A 16,316-nucleotide genomic window follows, 5' to 3' on the forward strand; every position below is an offset into this window, starting at 1 on the left:
AACGATCTGGAACTCTGGCCAGCAACCCTTTTACTATATTGCTCATGTATCTGTTTAAAAAAATACGTACAGCAAAAAGTAAAAAAAAAAAATCAGATGCCTTGATGGACATCCTTTCCCATAGACTTCACAAAAAATCCATACATCTGTTTCTGCAAAACTATGAAATCTATAAAAGAAAAGCGGCAGCAAATGCACCCCCTGCTACATTTGTAACAGGTGTAAAGCACTCCCATTTTCTGGATCTGTGGGGGTCTTAGCTGCTGAACCCTCATCAATCAGAAATGTATCCCCTGTCCAATGGATAGATGAGACATATTCTTCTTATGCGTATGACCACCTCAGATATTAGAGTCTTGGCAGATTTCACCAAACTTAGCTGGGTCTGCAGATAAACATGTGTATGGTCTTGTAATTTTTATTAAAGGTTTCATACAGAAAGATACAAACTTATACAAAACGTTATTTTTCAGTATCCCAAAAATGTAAATAACATTTATTAATAAACTGGAAGGCAGAACAAAAAAAGAAAGAATAGAAATCTAAAAACAATAAACTGAAGGAAACCACGTAAGGGAAAGGGCAGGAAAAAGAGGGGGAGACCATCAGAGACCCTGCCAGTGGTATAACAATCTCAGTCAAAGGGAATGCACTCAGGGGAGGTGATTAACAATAAGAACTACTTATACTCACCTCTCCTGGGCTTCTGATCATTCACAGCATCCTCTCTGGGGATCTTCCAATAACAGGCCCTAGAAGTGACATCTGGGTTGCATCACATCAGTCACTGGTAGAAGAGGACCCAAGAAGATGCTGAAGAGAATCAGACGGAGTGAGGATGTCCAGGAGAGCTGAGACAAGGTGAGTATAAGTGTTTGTTATTTTTAATCACTTCCCTGGGCTTTTACTTATTATACTCTGGGGTCTGAGAGCAGCATATTATGCAGTGTGGGGGCCTCTGTGTTGCATGTAATACTGTGTGAGGCCACTGTGGAGAATATTATACTGTGTGGAGACCAGTATGGAAAAAATTATACTGTTTTGGGGCTACTGTATAACATATTCTTGATAATTGCAGCTGTGAGTACTAAAGCTGCATCCCTTTCAAGTATACCGCTGCAGCACCCGTAACCATCACTATTAAGAATTCGCTGTAGGGAAGGGATAGGGACTCTGGACAAAATTTTTCACAGGGGCCCACAAGATTTTCGTTATGCCACTGGACCCTGCAGTATGCAGTAGGTATCCCACGGGGTCCAAATCAATTGAAAGGCCTGTACTGTAGTATTTTAAGTCAAGTTTTCTCCAAACATCCTTCATTTGGATATCTGATGGGGAATTGGCCAGCTTATGTCTAGTGTTTTATCAGTATGATTCTGCGAAAAATGGGGTTGGATATCAAGACAATGAAATTGAGCAAAAGAAGAGATAGGAACACAGACCACAAATACTGACATGTATATAAGCTCTAGATGTATCACCGCCATCATATAATGATGTGAAAGCTTCTGCTGCACTGACGTACAGGTGAGTTTTTTCTGCGCACAGCACAGAGCTGGTGATCTGCAGTATTCCCACTAGAGGGCAGCAGGGAGCAGAGGGTGCGGGCTACTACAAACTCAGAGGCTCACAGGAGTCAAATGTGAAGTGACAGGCGGAGGAGCAGGCTGTGCTCATTTTCCTCCGCAGTCTTCCTTTTGCATTGCTTTTCTTTGAGCAGTTCTGGTGCCTTTTCCTCGCATTCTCTATGCCGCCCTCCTTCTGAATCTTATATACTTTCTACTTATGCCACTGTTTCTTTCTTTGCAGCTTTAAGTCTTCTTAGGCTTCAAAGATGGGTGAAGCCCATGACTTAGCCAGTGTCCCGACTGATGTTCTTCTCTGTGACACCTTCTCCCAGGTGCCCGAAGATGGCAATGCCCTGTCTTTGCTCCTGACCAAGACACAACTTTTCGTCCAGAGCCTCTCCGCTGCCTCCTCTGGGTCCTTGCGCACCTCCTTCCTTCTTTCCGACTGCATTAGTTGTCGAGCCTTCAGGGGTAAAGACCCCAAAGACATAGGAGGCTACTTGAAGGTCATATTTTATCCTCTTCGAGGGATGTTGGGGGCCACCACCTATCGACAGCGGATTTCTAGGACATTTCGGACAGAGATATCACGGGATAGAGAGCAGAACCTGAACCTGGCGAAGACCTGGGCACAGAAGATATGCCAGTTGTCTGATGAGCAAGGTAAGTCATTCTATATAGGACAAAAGCCATCACCATGTAAGGCTTAGTTCACATGTGGAGACTCCGTAACAATGTCTGCTTGAAATCAATGGACAAAAAAGTCTTGCACAGATTACTTTTTCCTTCACCGGTTTCAGTTTTTAAAATGACCTACACCCAATGGATCCCATTATAGTCAATGGGGTCCGCCGGGCTGTGTGTAATCACTATTACAGCAGTCCATCTGTCCGTTGTTCTGGTCCTCTGATGGACCAGAAAACAGATAGGTCAACGCTAGTGTGAACCTACTGTAAGGCAACTTTAGGCTAGGACAGACATCAGCAATAGAGATGAGCGAACACTCATAGAAATGAATGGAAGCACCTGTGACGCCGGCCGGCCGCCGGCAAAGTCAGCGTCACAGGTGCTTCCATTCATTTCTATGGGTGCGTGCTGTTCGGATCGGCTGATCCGAACAGTGTTCGCTCATCTCTAATCAGCAACCTTCAGCACTTCGGCGCTGTGGAACTACAACTCCCAGCATGCTCCATTCACTTGTGTGGGCAGCTCCAGGTTTTTATAAAATCTGAATTTTTAATTCAATGCTTATCTTTGTCCAGAGCAACCAATCAGATTTCATCTCTCACTTTCCAAAGAGAGATCTGATTGGTTGCTATGGTAAACCACTCAACTTTTGCGCCATTGTTGATGCTTCTTCGCTGTTATGCCCGCTGCCAGCTACAGACGTCTTATATTATGTACACAAGTACATCAGATAGTCGCCAAAATGGCTTCCGGTCACCTGTCATTGTATATTAGGAAGATATCGTTTCTATTACGTTATAGGACTACTCCCTTGTATAGTCACTGCGGCAATCTACAGTGGGCACTGGAATAGGATTGGTTGCTATGGGTAACACTGCAGAATGAGTGTAGGCCTTGCTATCAGTGGGCACCGCACGGCCTCCGATGTAGATTGGGGACACTTTTTGCTAAAAAACAAAACAAACACTTATCAAGTGTCAAAACAGCACAAATACAAGTGAAAGAGTGAACAGGCTTCGGCCCCACGTGCCATAAATGCTGTGGTTTGGCCATAGTGGAAACGCCGCAGAAGAAACTGTAGCGGTTTACAATGGCTATATAGTGGATGAGACTCCCTATATAGTGGATAGCGAATCCCATCCCCACATTGCGGGAAAATACGTGCAGTGGATATGCTGCAATTTCCAAAACCGTTGCAGTTTTGGAAATCGAAGCATCTCAATTATACCTACGGAAATGCCGATGGTTTCCCTATAGGTATAACTGAAGCAAAAAAGTGTGAAAAGTGCTGCGGGAAAAGCCTTGATGTATTGCCGCCATGGTTTTGCTGTGGCCCACTACCTGGGGTCTTAGCTTCAAGGTCAGTTCTAAGTTTCTGGGTTTTTTTTTTTTTTGCCTTTTTGGGTGCCCTGAGAAAATTTTTGACTACATACAAACTTTTATGGGAACCACACTGCACAATATGGACAAGTCCTATTCTTGTCCGTTTTTGTGGCATGGTCATCTAGTCTAATAATAGGATGCCATCCATGTGCTGTGTGTTCTTTTTTCCGACTACAGTTGAGTACATGAAGCCGTACTGCTCTGGCAGGAGTTGTCACCCAACTTTTCTAGGAGTCTGAAATTCTAATTTGCCTAGTCATGAAGCCAATTGGGCAAGATTGCTGCTTTACAAGGAAGCTATGCCATATGGATTGTGGAAAAGCTGGATGACTACTGTGTTGCTTTTTACCCAGCTTTACCAGGAATAGATATACCTTACATTTAGAGATGAGCGAACACTGTACGGATCAGCCGATCCGAACAGCACGCTCCCATAGAAATGAATGGAAGCACCTGTGACGCTGACTTTGCCGGCGGCCGGCCGGCGTCACAGGTGCTTCCATTCATTTCTATGGGAGCGTGCTGTTCGGATCGGCTGATCCGAACAGTGTTCGCTCATCTCTACTTACATTGGTTAATTGTAGTACACATGAACGTGTATGCCTTGTGAATACCTTCATAGTAGATCCAGCAGTAAATTCATTATCATTGTATGTTCTGTAAGATCAAACAGTACTTGACCTGCCGCCAGCACTAGAGCATGTCATATGTTGTGTCACACCATGGACGCTTTGTGTTTGCACACCAGTGAATCAGTGACCCACTTCCAGATCATTGCCCTGTGTACAGGTAACAGCAGGTGTAGCCGGTATCATGTGGACAACGTACAGACAGGTGTGACCGGTTGGAGCACATTCCAGGCACAATGAACGTCTCCATTACACGCTGTCACACTCGCTGCCTCATATATTATGGCCATATGTAAAGAGATGTCCTCCACCTAGACGCAACGCTCCTTTATATCTCGGTACATATAGAGTCTCACACAAAACGTGCCCCCATTTTTTTCAATATCTGACAGGAAGAACCTCCATATGACTGTGTATGACATCAGAGGCCTATGGAGAGTCAGCCTGAAGATTGAACATGACGCTTATTTTTCCACTAGCTGAAAAAACCACTAGAGAAAAAAAATCATCATCTGACTCCCATTGAAATGAATGTAGGCTGGTTTCAGGCGGAATTTGGAGCTGATTTTGAGGTGGAATCCATCTCAGATTTAGTGACAAATTCCTCCATGTGAACATACCCTAAGGGGGAATTCACATCTGGCGCATGATCTGACACGTATACGGCGTGTCAGAGTTTGCGCATTCAAAAAGATCCCATTGACTTCAATGGGAGTTACGAGCGTATACGCCGCGTAATTTTGCGTCTGTAATTTTGCGGCTGCAAAATTACACGACGTATACGCTCGTAACTCCCATTGAAATCAATGGGATCTTTTTGAGCGCACAAACTCTGACACGCCATATACGTGCCAGATCGTGCGCCAGATTACTCTGTGTGAATTCCCCCTAAGGATGCATTCACACGGAGGAAAATGGTGAGCAATTTGGTGTGTAATTTCAGGGCTGAAAAAAAAGCCTCCCATTGACTTCAATGGGTCCCTTTTTCTGGACCGTAAAGCCGGGTTCACGCAGGGGTTTTTTGGGCCAGATTTTGACGCAGAATCTGCATCAGAATCCGGCTCAAAAAACTGCCTCCCATTAAATTAAATGGGTTCCTTTTTTCATGAGCAGTTTGTTCCCGCTTGCGGAAAAAAGAAGTGTCGTGCCTCTTCTCGAGCCAAATTCCTCGGCGGAATCCGCCGCAGAGTCTGTGGCGCTACACTCCCTCCCGACTACACCCATTCATTTGGAGTGTAGTCGGGAGGGAGTGGAATGCTGCGTTTGGATGCTGGTGCACTGTATGCACTGCACCGGTGGACCGAATTCTGAGGCAGCCTTTGCCTCAAAATCCGATCCAAACCCCCTAAGCCTTGATAGTGTCAGGCACTACATGAAGCCTATATGGCTATGTGCTAATATGGAACCTTAGGTGAAGGCCGCACCGGATGGGACCACAGTGGCACTAGAGCTTTCATCCATGATCCCTGATGGCTGGCCTAGCTTTTCACCTTTGCCTTGCTGATATCAGGCCAAGCACTTTTATTTCCAGCTGAAAACTTCCAACACGGTCTTTTAAGGTATTTTTTAAAGCGATCTTCGGCCCAAATTGGCCAATGCAAGACTACCTTCTAAAGCAGGGCTCATATCTGGATTCTGTGAACGTTCGGGGGTTTCGTCCCCCATTCCACTTGAAAAATGTGGAGAGAAAAGTCCTGCTTGGATTTATTTTCAGGCAGAAACCCAACGGACACCGTTATAGTTTTTTAAGCAGATTGATTTTCCATTTTTCGAGTCCTGAAGGACGTAAACCCGAACGCTAGTGTGATCTTAGCATAAGGCCACCATTATCTAATGTCCACTGGTTTGTTGGTTCAGTCTTGAATATTCAGAGTTAGTGGGCAAGCAAGAGCAATGTCTCCCATTTTTTTCCTTCTTAATGGGATCCCAATATTAGGACCCGCAACACCAAAATATCCAACCCGTCAAATGTTTTTGGAAAGTAGAACAATACCCTTAACATTCGTCTGAAAAGATATGAGTATTCTGAGGGATCTGTCCTTGCGTTAACACACCTCATGTGAACCCGGCCTAACATTTTTTCTCAGGTTTTTGTGTTGTTTTTCCCACTCCGGGGCTTTGTTCTTAACATCTGCCTCTTCTCACCCATATAATGCTGTCTAATAGTAAAGGCTTTGCTTTTCCGCAACGCTGCTCCGTATTGTAGGCATTTTAATTAGTTTTGGGAAATCGTCCAATTCTGTACCTTACCGATGCAGTCACCTATTTAGGTATTTTGGTCATGTCCCCATATTCTCAATGCAAAAGGAAAATAGAGAAGCTTAGTCTACAGAAAAAAAGACATTAGCAAGACAAGGGCCGGGGGTCCTGCGAGAGCGGAGACTTGTACAATGCCTTAAAACGGTGCAAAAACTCAAAGATTATTATGAGGAGGCTCAGTGACAACCTCCGCCGGGCAGACCAGTTGTCGCTGCCCTTCCCCCACACTCGCTTTGGGATGGACAAGTGTGTATGCTGCAAAGCATCATGGTCCTGAGCGAGTATTCATGCTGTGTGTATACATGTAAGCCGATTACATCTGGGTGCAAAGATAATTTGGGTGGGAGTGCTCTTTAAGAGCTGATAGGAAGGGTTTCCCCATTACATTTGCAGGGTCTGTGTTGATCATGTCTAGCACCAAGCTGTGTGCCGCTGATAAGGAAGGTAACCTTTTGCCAAACCCCAAACTTAACACTTTCCCTGCTGAATATTTTTGAGTGCCTTACAAACTAGTGTATTGCCACTTTGTAGATACCACTGGAAAATTAGACATTATATCCATTCTTCTAATGTGACAAAATCTGAATTTTACTCTATGTATGTAGATATTTCTAGGAACTGGGTAAGCAGTCTGCCAACAGCTGTCTCCTCCGACTCCCATAAATATGTCAATTTGTGTTGGCTGCACAGGCGTGGCTTTTTGGCGAGGTGCGATAAGATGGGATGGGTTGAAATTTAGTTCCTCTGATCCTTATTTATCTCAGGATCTGGAGATCTGACACTGACAAGATAGTCATGAATAATAGCAATATGGAAACTTGAAACATGTAGGCTGTCGTGTACGATAAGCTTTTAGATATGTGAAATAAAGATATTGAAATATAACCATAAGGGTGTTAGATCAATGGAACTCTTCAATCTCCTTGCAGATGTTTTTTTTGCCCTTGGCAGGATTTGAACCAAGGACTCCAGCGCTGCAAGGCCGCAGTGCTAACCACTGAGTCTGATCCCTATTCAGCTTCTCTCCTCTATCATATAATCCTATATATCACAGAGCTCAGCTTCTCTCCTCTATTATATAACCCTATATATCACAGAGCTCAGCTTCTCTCCTCTATCATATAACCCTATTTATCACAGAGCTCAGCTTCTCTCCCTCTATCATATAACCCTATATATCACAGAGCTCAGCGTCTCTCCTCTATCATATAACCCTATATATCACAGAGCTCAGCTTCTCTCTTCTATCATATAACCCTATATATCACAGAGCTCAGCTTCTCTCCTCTATTATATAACCCTATATATCACAGAGCTCAGCTTCTCTCCTCTATCATATAACCCTATATATCACAGAGCTCAGCTTCTCTCCATCTATCGTATAACCCTATATATCACAGAGCTCAGCTTCTCTCCCTCTATCATATAACCCTATATATCACAGAGCTCAGCTTCTCTCTTCTATCATATAACCCTATATATCACAGAGCTCAGCTTCTCTCCTCTATCATATAACCCTATATATCACAGAGCTCAGCTTCTCTCCTCTATCATATAACCCTATATATCACAGAGCTCAGCTTCTCTCCTCTACCATATAACCCTATATCTCACAGAGCTCAGCTTCTCTCCTCTATCATATAACCCTATATATCACAGAGCTCAGCTTCTCTCCTCTATCCTATAACCCTATATAATCACAGAGCTCAGCTTCTCTCCTGTATCATATAACCCTATATCTCACAGAGCTCAGCTTCTCTCCTCTATCATATAACCCTATATATCACAGAGCTCAGCTTCTCTCCTCTATCATATAACCCTATATATCACAGAGCTCAGCTTCTCTCCTCTATCATATAACCATATATATCACAGAGCTCAGCTTCTCTCCTCTATCATATAACCCTATGTATCACAGAGCTCAGCTTCTCTTCATCTATCATATAACCCTGTATATCACAGAGCTCAGTATTAAAAATATTATCAACCAGCAACATGCACGGTCATCTATGGACTGCTTACATCAACAGGCTTAGTCACATAGACCTTTGTCATGTGGCAGCTTCAATGACAACTAATGCGTAATATTAAGACTTAAGGAAATATGTTGGTAAGATGAAGCAATGATGGGATTGGGGCTGGAGTCAGATAGATGACTTCTGCTGACGGCACTAACCAATATTAATAAATACCTTCCCTGCACAATCGTACAGGGAAGGCTGTCAATGATAGCTGTCACCTGCAGAGTAGGACCGCCCACTGGACTCCGAAGCACACAAACATCAAGGGTTTCTTTTCCCACAAGAGACATTTATGGCATATTTACAGGATCCCACACCTATCTCTATAACTCGGTCCCCACCAAGGGGGAAGAGGTTGCAATGGTGGACCCCATATCAGACAGTGGGAAACCCCCTTTAAAACAGACTTGACAATTCTCTCAGAACGTCCCAAAAGTGCAGGCAAATTTCAGAGGCCATCACTTTATATGTAACATATACTTTATGTACACAAAATGGTGAAGCCCTAGCGGACGCGGTCATGACCCCAAAAGTTTTTCTAACAAACAGTGTGTGTCATTCTGCATATTCCTGACTAAATGTTGGCAAGCATGATTTAAAGGGGTTGTCGTAGACTCTATAGTGATGGCCTATATGGAAGCAGATGGCTCCATCCACTGTGTATTGGCCATGCCACGTTACAGCTCTGCTCCATGTGAATGACATCCTATAACCCCACTGATATCATACTCACGATTTCTCTTAAGGATAGGCCCCAATATGAAGTCTTAAACATTCCCCAGAAATGAATAAATGACAAGTTAAAATACAAATTTTCCCATAAAACTACATATCAGCTTTTCAGCATCTCTTGCTATATAAGATTGACGGCATGTTTAATGAGACTGGTACCCTCTTAGCCATTATTAGGAAAGGATATGAAGATCTTGGGCACTGAGATCTGAAGATTGTGCTCTCTCTCTATATATGTATGTAACAGCTGATCACGTGTATTTCAGGTCACCCGCGACTTTTGCCGTCTTCCCCTCGCTTTTTGGTGCTGCTCAATCCCCGTGGAGGAACGGGAAAAGCGTTAACTCTCTTTGAGACCCATGTGATGCCCATGTTAACTGAGGCCAATGCCCACTTCACTCTGCTGGTGACAGGTAAGGTGCCTACAGGGCTGTGGTAGGTGACCGACAGGTTAAATCAATATATTTGTAGACCTTGATCTGGAACTGGGAGAAATACTTTGAGGTTAATTTTTGTCACGTATCTTATATGGTGTGAGTGCATTGACCCAGGTACTGTAGGTTTATAGAGACTCGGTCAGAAAGGTCACCAATGGCTTTCATAATACCGCCACTCACTTTAGTCAGCGCAGCCAAATGAACTAGACGCCTAAGGCTTTGTGAACCCATTCTGTAAACTAGTGATTGCTCCATGATGAGTGTGTGAGCCCGAACAAAAAGCGAGCATTATATGATCTCCTGCAAGGTGACCTTGGAAAAATATCAGATTGGAAATAGTGTGATTATAGGTTACAGTGATTTCCCCTCCCCCCTAGGCTGACAGTACTTAGCCCGGCCTTAATGATCGGTGGGATTCTGACAATCGGGACCCTGCTGATCACAAGCATTGGACTCGTGTGTCCGTGTTTGAATAGAGCAGTGATCACACATGCTGTCTGCTGACTTCTTTTTGACAGTCCCATAGAGATGAAAGTAGTAAGCACTGTGCTCGGCTATTTCTGGCTGCCCCATAGAGATGAACAGAGCGGCAGCATACAAGCCCGACCACTGACCCATTCAATTGGGGGTACTAGTGCTTGTCAGGCCAAAAATGGATGTTGTGGACACCCAGGCCGAAAGTAGCAGTGGTCTCTAAAGTAGGGGTTTATTGCCCCAATGAAAAGTTGCAGAACAGGACGCCAACTTAGGGCGGGTTCACACCTGCGCCAGGTCTCCACTTTAGCAAATCCAGCGGGTTTTCATCGTCTTCCCCGAGAAACTGGACAGGGGATGGAAACCTAGCGGTCAATTTTCAAACCCATGCACAAACACAAAGTCGGACATGCAGGACTTTGTGTCTGGTTAAAAAATACGGTTTCGGCGCGGAGAGGCAGAAGACGCTCACGGGTGGTCACTTTGCAAATCCATTCAAGTAAATGGGTTTGACAAATGACCGCCGTGTTTCCGTCCCCTGTCCAGTTTCTCGAGGCAGAAGACAGAAACTCGCCAGAATGGCTAAAGCGGAGACCGGGCGCAGGTGTGAACCCGCCCTAAGGAGCGTTTAAACTAATACCAAATATCAGCCATAAAAATGGAAATACCTGTAGGTATACCTGAGAAATACAAGTAAAGCTAATGCCCTATGAAGTTACTCAACACCAAATGGACCCTACACTGTTATTTTTCTGCATCCCCTTGTGGTTCAGGGTCTGTACATCACATACCCAGAATATCATTTCCCGCCTCCTGGTGGCGCTATGGAGTATGTAGGTCTTCGGATAGAAATGGGAGATATCTCAGCGCTGAAACTTCCCTCTCTAAATGCCAGTTTTGGATTTGGCATAACCCAGCACCCTTCACCTCCAGAGAGTCATATCACTGTGGTGTAGTCTACCACTATGGCAGGTCCAAGGCTGATTAATAGAGTATTAAACTTACAATCTGATGAATATTTTACCAGTGCTAGGGCACAATGTATAGGAATCGGCCTTGTAACTGATTTTAGAAGGGAGGACGGCTGAGTGATTTGCAGGATTTACTAAGAATTTGCTAGATGATGGCGGTGAAGATGTATCACTCTTAGGAATCCCAGGGCATCACGATTCAGAATAAATCAGGAGATCCTTTACATGTTCCATAAAATATCAGGGGCCCGAAATATCTTATGGCCATATAAGGCTTCCATATGTTCACAGTCTGCTTCATTCTAGCTGCCATAATATGGTTATTTGTGTCCCCCAATCCCACAGAGAGACCCAACCAAGCTCGAGAACTGGTACAAGAACAGGATCTGTCAGCTTGGGATGCCATAGTAGTGATGTCGGGGGACGGACTGATGTTTGAGGTAAACTAACTTCTGCCGCCATTTATTATCTTATGCTTTCCGATTTGCATATTTTAATATTTTTTGTTGGGTTGCAGGTGATTAACGGGTTAATGGAACGACCGGATTGGGCGAAGGCTATCAAAAAACCCCTCGCTATCCTGCCGGGCGGTTCAGGGAATGCACTGGCTGCATCCATCAATCATTACTCTGGGTAAGGGTCCGAAGGACAATTTTGAAGGGGTTTATCAGATTTGGAGAATTCTGGGACAGATTGTGGATCCCCCTACCACAAGTAAAAGGGGGTCTCCGTGTTTAAAGTTTTGGTCAGCAGAGGCTCAAACAACTCTGGGGTAGCCAATGGAACCAATGGGCAACCATTGCCTTCAATAGCATGTCAATACTTCTGACTACCTGATGGTTTGGTTTTGCACATGGGTAGGTTAAGGTACTTGTCTAGCAGCAGGTGCTCCATCCAATGGGGCCATGACCAAATCTCCTTGATTCTGAGATTCTACCTGCCACAAATGCCCTACAGTCCACAATACAAGGGTGTAGATCAGTGAACTCAAACATGTTGGCCTTCAGCCTATAGGGTCGCGGGTGTAGGTGATCAGGAAAGTCTTATTTACTGATATTATATAAAGTCACCAAGTCACTTAAAGGGGTTGTCTAGCCTATTTTTTTTTGTATAAAAAGGGGGTCAGAATGGTTTAAGGAAACACGTGCTATTCACCTCACCGATCCCCTGCCTCTCTGCTTTACCATCTCCTGGGTCCACAGGGTCCGCCTTTATTTCCCGATACCTCTTGAATCACAGGAAACGACTTCTCAGCCAATCACTAGTCACAGCACAAACCCGCCCCCAGCCTGTGATTGGCTGAGCATGTTTCCTGAGAAGGACCAAGAAGCAGAGACTATTGGAGACCCAGACTTGAACCGTGACCAGCAGGGGATCAATGAAGGTGGTGTATGGCTTATTTAATAAAAAGAAAAGTCAATCCACTAAATTTTAACTTTGCAGATGATTGAGCATGGACTGGTTACCAACAAAGAAGCAGGGCTGCTCTTCTTGGGTCTTCTGGGTTGGATGATTGGTGGTCCCTACAGCTTCTGTTGTCTCCTTTTGATACTGTGAACCCATATATAACTCAGCACAGCATTTGGCGGGCTTGGTAGGTGGTAGGGTCCTGCCTCCCATGAGGTGGGATGAGGCGTACTCTATTATTATATTCATGACCACAATACAATGAAGATCATGAAGCCCTCTCAGCTTTCCAGGACCATGCATTGGCAGATGAAGGATACAACTCCCTCTGGTCTGAATCTCTAGAGAGGTCTTCAAGGAGCTGATAGCAGATGGCACAGCAGTTTGTGCACTCCTGACCTTACCACCATGTTGTTGTGGTTGGAAACAGCAGCACGGGAGGTCATTACTTACGTAACAATAAACCATGACTAGGTGCTGAGGAGTCATCATACTCTATAATATATTCAGTATACAAACCAAAATCTACGCTTGTGGCTAGGAGACTCAGATATAAAACACTAGAGCGCCATCTTTCATTGTGACTTTGTCCTATATCAGGGGTTGGAAACCTTTGGCTCTCCCGCTATTGGAACTACAACTCCCAGCACATATACTCACTGATGTGGAAAATGGTGGGAGTTGTAGTTTCATGGTATCTGGAGTGACAAAGCTTTCTAATCCCCGTTCTGGATCATCTTATACTAGAAGTCATCTAGCCGGTGACTAGTCTCTGTTGTGACTATTACACTATATTAATATCAAGTCTTCATTTTCCCTTCTGTTTTGCAGACACCAGCAAGTGACAGGAACCAAACTCCTGACCAATTGTGCGTTCATATTGTGTAGAGGTCATCCTGTTCCTCTAGACATTGTCTCCTTGACCACCTCCTCCCAGCAGAGGATCTTCTCCTTCCTTAGCTTGGCATGGGGCTTCATTTCCGATGTCGACATAGAAAGTGAGAAGTATAGGTTCATGGGCTACGCACGTTTCTCAGTTGGCACTTTCGTACGTCTGACAGCGCTACGGACGTACAGAGGACGACTGTCATACCTCCCCGCCGTCTCTTTGTCCGAGGAAGGGGACACTACATCTAACATTCCTGACTCTAGTGACTCAGTACAAGGTTCTTCTTCGGACAGTCTGGAGTCACAAGCTTTGGAAGACTCATTACTGGCACCACTGGACCAACCAGTTCCAAGTCACTGGCAGACAGTGGAGGACCAATTTGTTCTTGTCCTTGCCCTATATCAGTCTCATCTGGGGGCTGAACACTTTACAGCTCCTATGGTCAAAGGTCCAGGAGAAGGTAATATTCACTTGTTCTATGCCACCTCCAGGATCTCACGGACATCTCTTATTAAATTATTTGTGGCAATGGAGAAAGGAACTCATCTAGACCAAGAGATACCGCACCTGAGCCATGTTCCCGTGGTAGCATTTAGGATAGAGCCATCTGAAAGCACAGGTATCATGACCGTGGATGGGGAGGTCATTGAATGCAGTCCAATACAAGGGCAGATTCACCGAGGATTGGCCAATGTAATATCAGTGGGATAAGAAATAGAATATGGTCATACCCCAAATATAACACCAAGTGCCTTCACCAGTAACAGCAGTCATGTGCATCCAGGAGAGCAGAGACTTCTATAGAAAGAATGCGTATAGGAAAGGGTTTTCGAAATGATATTGTCATTGCCACCCACAGACCAAGGTAATTATAGTGAGAATACGGAAAATAGCCCGGAGTGGGCGATAATCTATACTTGGAGAAGACAACTTAAGAACACGGTCTAGTCTGCTTGTACTTGGTGACTTAAAGGAACACTAAATACTGAAAACGCACAAAGATAGCCGAGACCTTCTCCAGTCCTCTCCTCCCTTATTCTCACTCTTCTATATGTCCTAGGTCACAGCCATGTTGGCCGTTCTCCTGTGTTTTACTCTAAGACTACTGGCTGGAGCAGCAGCCTTCCTGTTCTACCCTGTCTGCAGAGTAAAAGATTAAAGTAGATCTCCAACAAAGATGCTGCTCGGGGGTCTATAACATTTTATTTAGGTGACAACATTGTTGCTGGGGGTGCAGGTAGAACCTGTGATGTAGGAGGGGTAGTGCCTTTATTTTTTTTATTTTTTTTAATAAAAAGACCAATGAAATTCCCATTTTTATAGATTGTCCCTTTCGGGAGGCATATTAACATTTATCTTATTTTGTTTGCCGATTTTCCCTGTAATTTGGGATTAATACATGAGAAATGCAGCCTCCTAAAATGAACTGCGGAGGTGATATGGGTCCTCTAGGACCCAGCAGCCACTACAGTCCCCCTTGGCATGGATGAACCAGCATGTTCTACCAGTAGGGCGTTGTGGGGTTCGATGCCAACCACCTAGACATACATAGTCAATGGGCGGTAGACGTCTAGGTATAAGGGTTGTACAAAATTTTTTGTAAAGGTAGGTAATATGATGAAAGCGGTATGACCTATCACCCCCTACTTCATGGCGTGTTGGTCTACCCACCTGCCCACTACAGCCAGTCATTGGCTCAGTCATCTCCACTGACGGGTATAGAATAGGAGAATATTACAGGGTATTTAGGCCATGTAAGATGTCCTACCTACCGCATACCCATGGGCTTTATAAATACGACAGCCCTACATATAGGCTACACTATAGAACTGTATACATACTGTCTGCAGTAATCCCTCCAAGAATTATTACCATTAGATAGGACATCTCCCCCATCTTAACTTGGACAGAGCAAGATTCTATATACAAGCACTGAAAGAAAGTGAACCCTGTCCTGTACGTAGCATTACTGGCCCGTGTAAGGGGTAGCGCTCGTTGCCTTACACACTACAGGTTCCCCCTTGTATAGGACTGCTTGTTGCTGGATGAATTATATGTAATAATGTTAGGTTTCCATAAAGCAATATCTGCCCAAATTATAATTTATATAGAAAAATAAAATGATCTTTAAGTAATATGAAGTCTCCTCTATGTATTGTGCAGTAATATTACAGTATAAATCCTGTTGTGCATTGTGCAGAGTTCCAGGATTGATGCTACATCTACTCCGTCACCCATTCATTTTCCAATATTTCCATGCTTATACGCTTCATAGCTGAAATAAGAATGCCGAATAAGATATGATGAAAGACTTGGGACAACTTTGTCCTCTGTTACTTCATGTATACCGCAGTGAACTATAGGGCCACATACTCACTGCACCCTATGAGCAGCGCATGCGCCGTTAAGTAGGGGGCACAATACGCATGCGCCTGAAGGCAAGTCCTGGACTCAATGGGGACCCTAAATCCTGGCTACATCAGAACGTGTTGGGTTCTTGTGGCCACAAACCTGGAGACACGTCCCCTTTATACAGTGCCGGAGCTCTGGATAATACTGTTTTTTTTCTCTTTGCCTATGTTTGTACATGGGATTACCTGTAATAGGAGCAATAGAGGATTTCTTATGTTTCAGCTCATTTGAAGCCAGTATCGGTTTGTCTATAACCACATTGTGTGAACCAGGCTTAATGTTTCAGGTGTCATTTTAGTACAGCAAGTAAACGGTGTGACAAACTTATAGCTATTATCGCCTATCATATTTGCATCATGCCAGGAACATTATCGTACTGAAGTCATCACTGTGGCTATGAAGGAGGGCAGGGACAAGGTTTAGGCCGACTTTCACAGAAATGCCAGG

At 44.3% G+C, this 16,316-nt stretch overlaps 1 protein-coding gene across 1 annotated transcript; it reads left to right on the forward strand.

The window, feature by feature from the left end:
* The first annotated feature begins 1,660 nt into the window (after positions 1–1,660).
* On the forward strand, positions 1,661–15,543 carry SPHK1 (sphingosine kinase 1). The gene is made up of 5 exons (XM_075277388.1): positions 1,661–2,231; positions 9,546–9,692; positions 11,507–11,601; positions 11,679–11,794; positions 13,400–15,543. The coding sequence occupies exons 1-5, from the start codon at positions 1,835–1,837 to the stop codon at positions 14,166–14,168; spliced, it is 1,524 nt and encodes a 507-aa protein (XP_075133489.1). The 5' UTR covers positions 1,661–1,834; the 3' UTR covers positions 14,169–15,543.
* The last annotated feature ends 773 nt before the right edge of the window (positions 15,544–16,316 follow it).

This window comes from Leptodactylus fuscus, chromosome 6 (genome assembly GCF_031893055.1).
Source record: "Leptodactylus fuscus isolate aLepFus1 chromosome 6, aLepFus1.hap2, whole genome shotgun sequence".
Lineage (NCBI taxonomy): Eukaryota > Metazoa > Chordata > Amphibia > Anura > Leptodactylidae > Leptodactylus > Leptodactylus fuscus.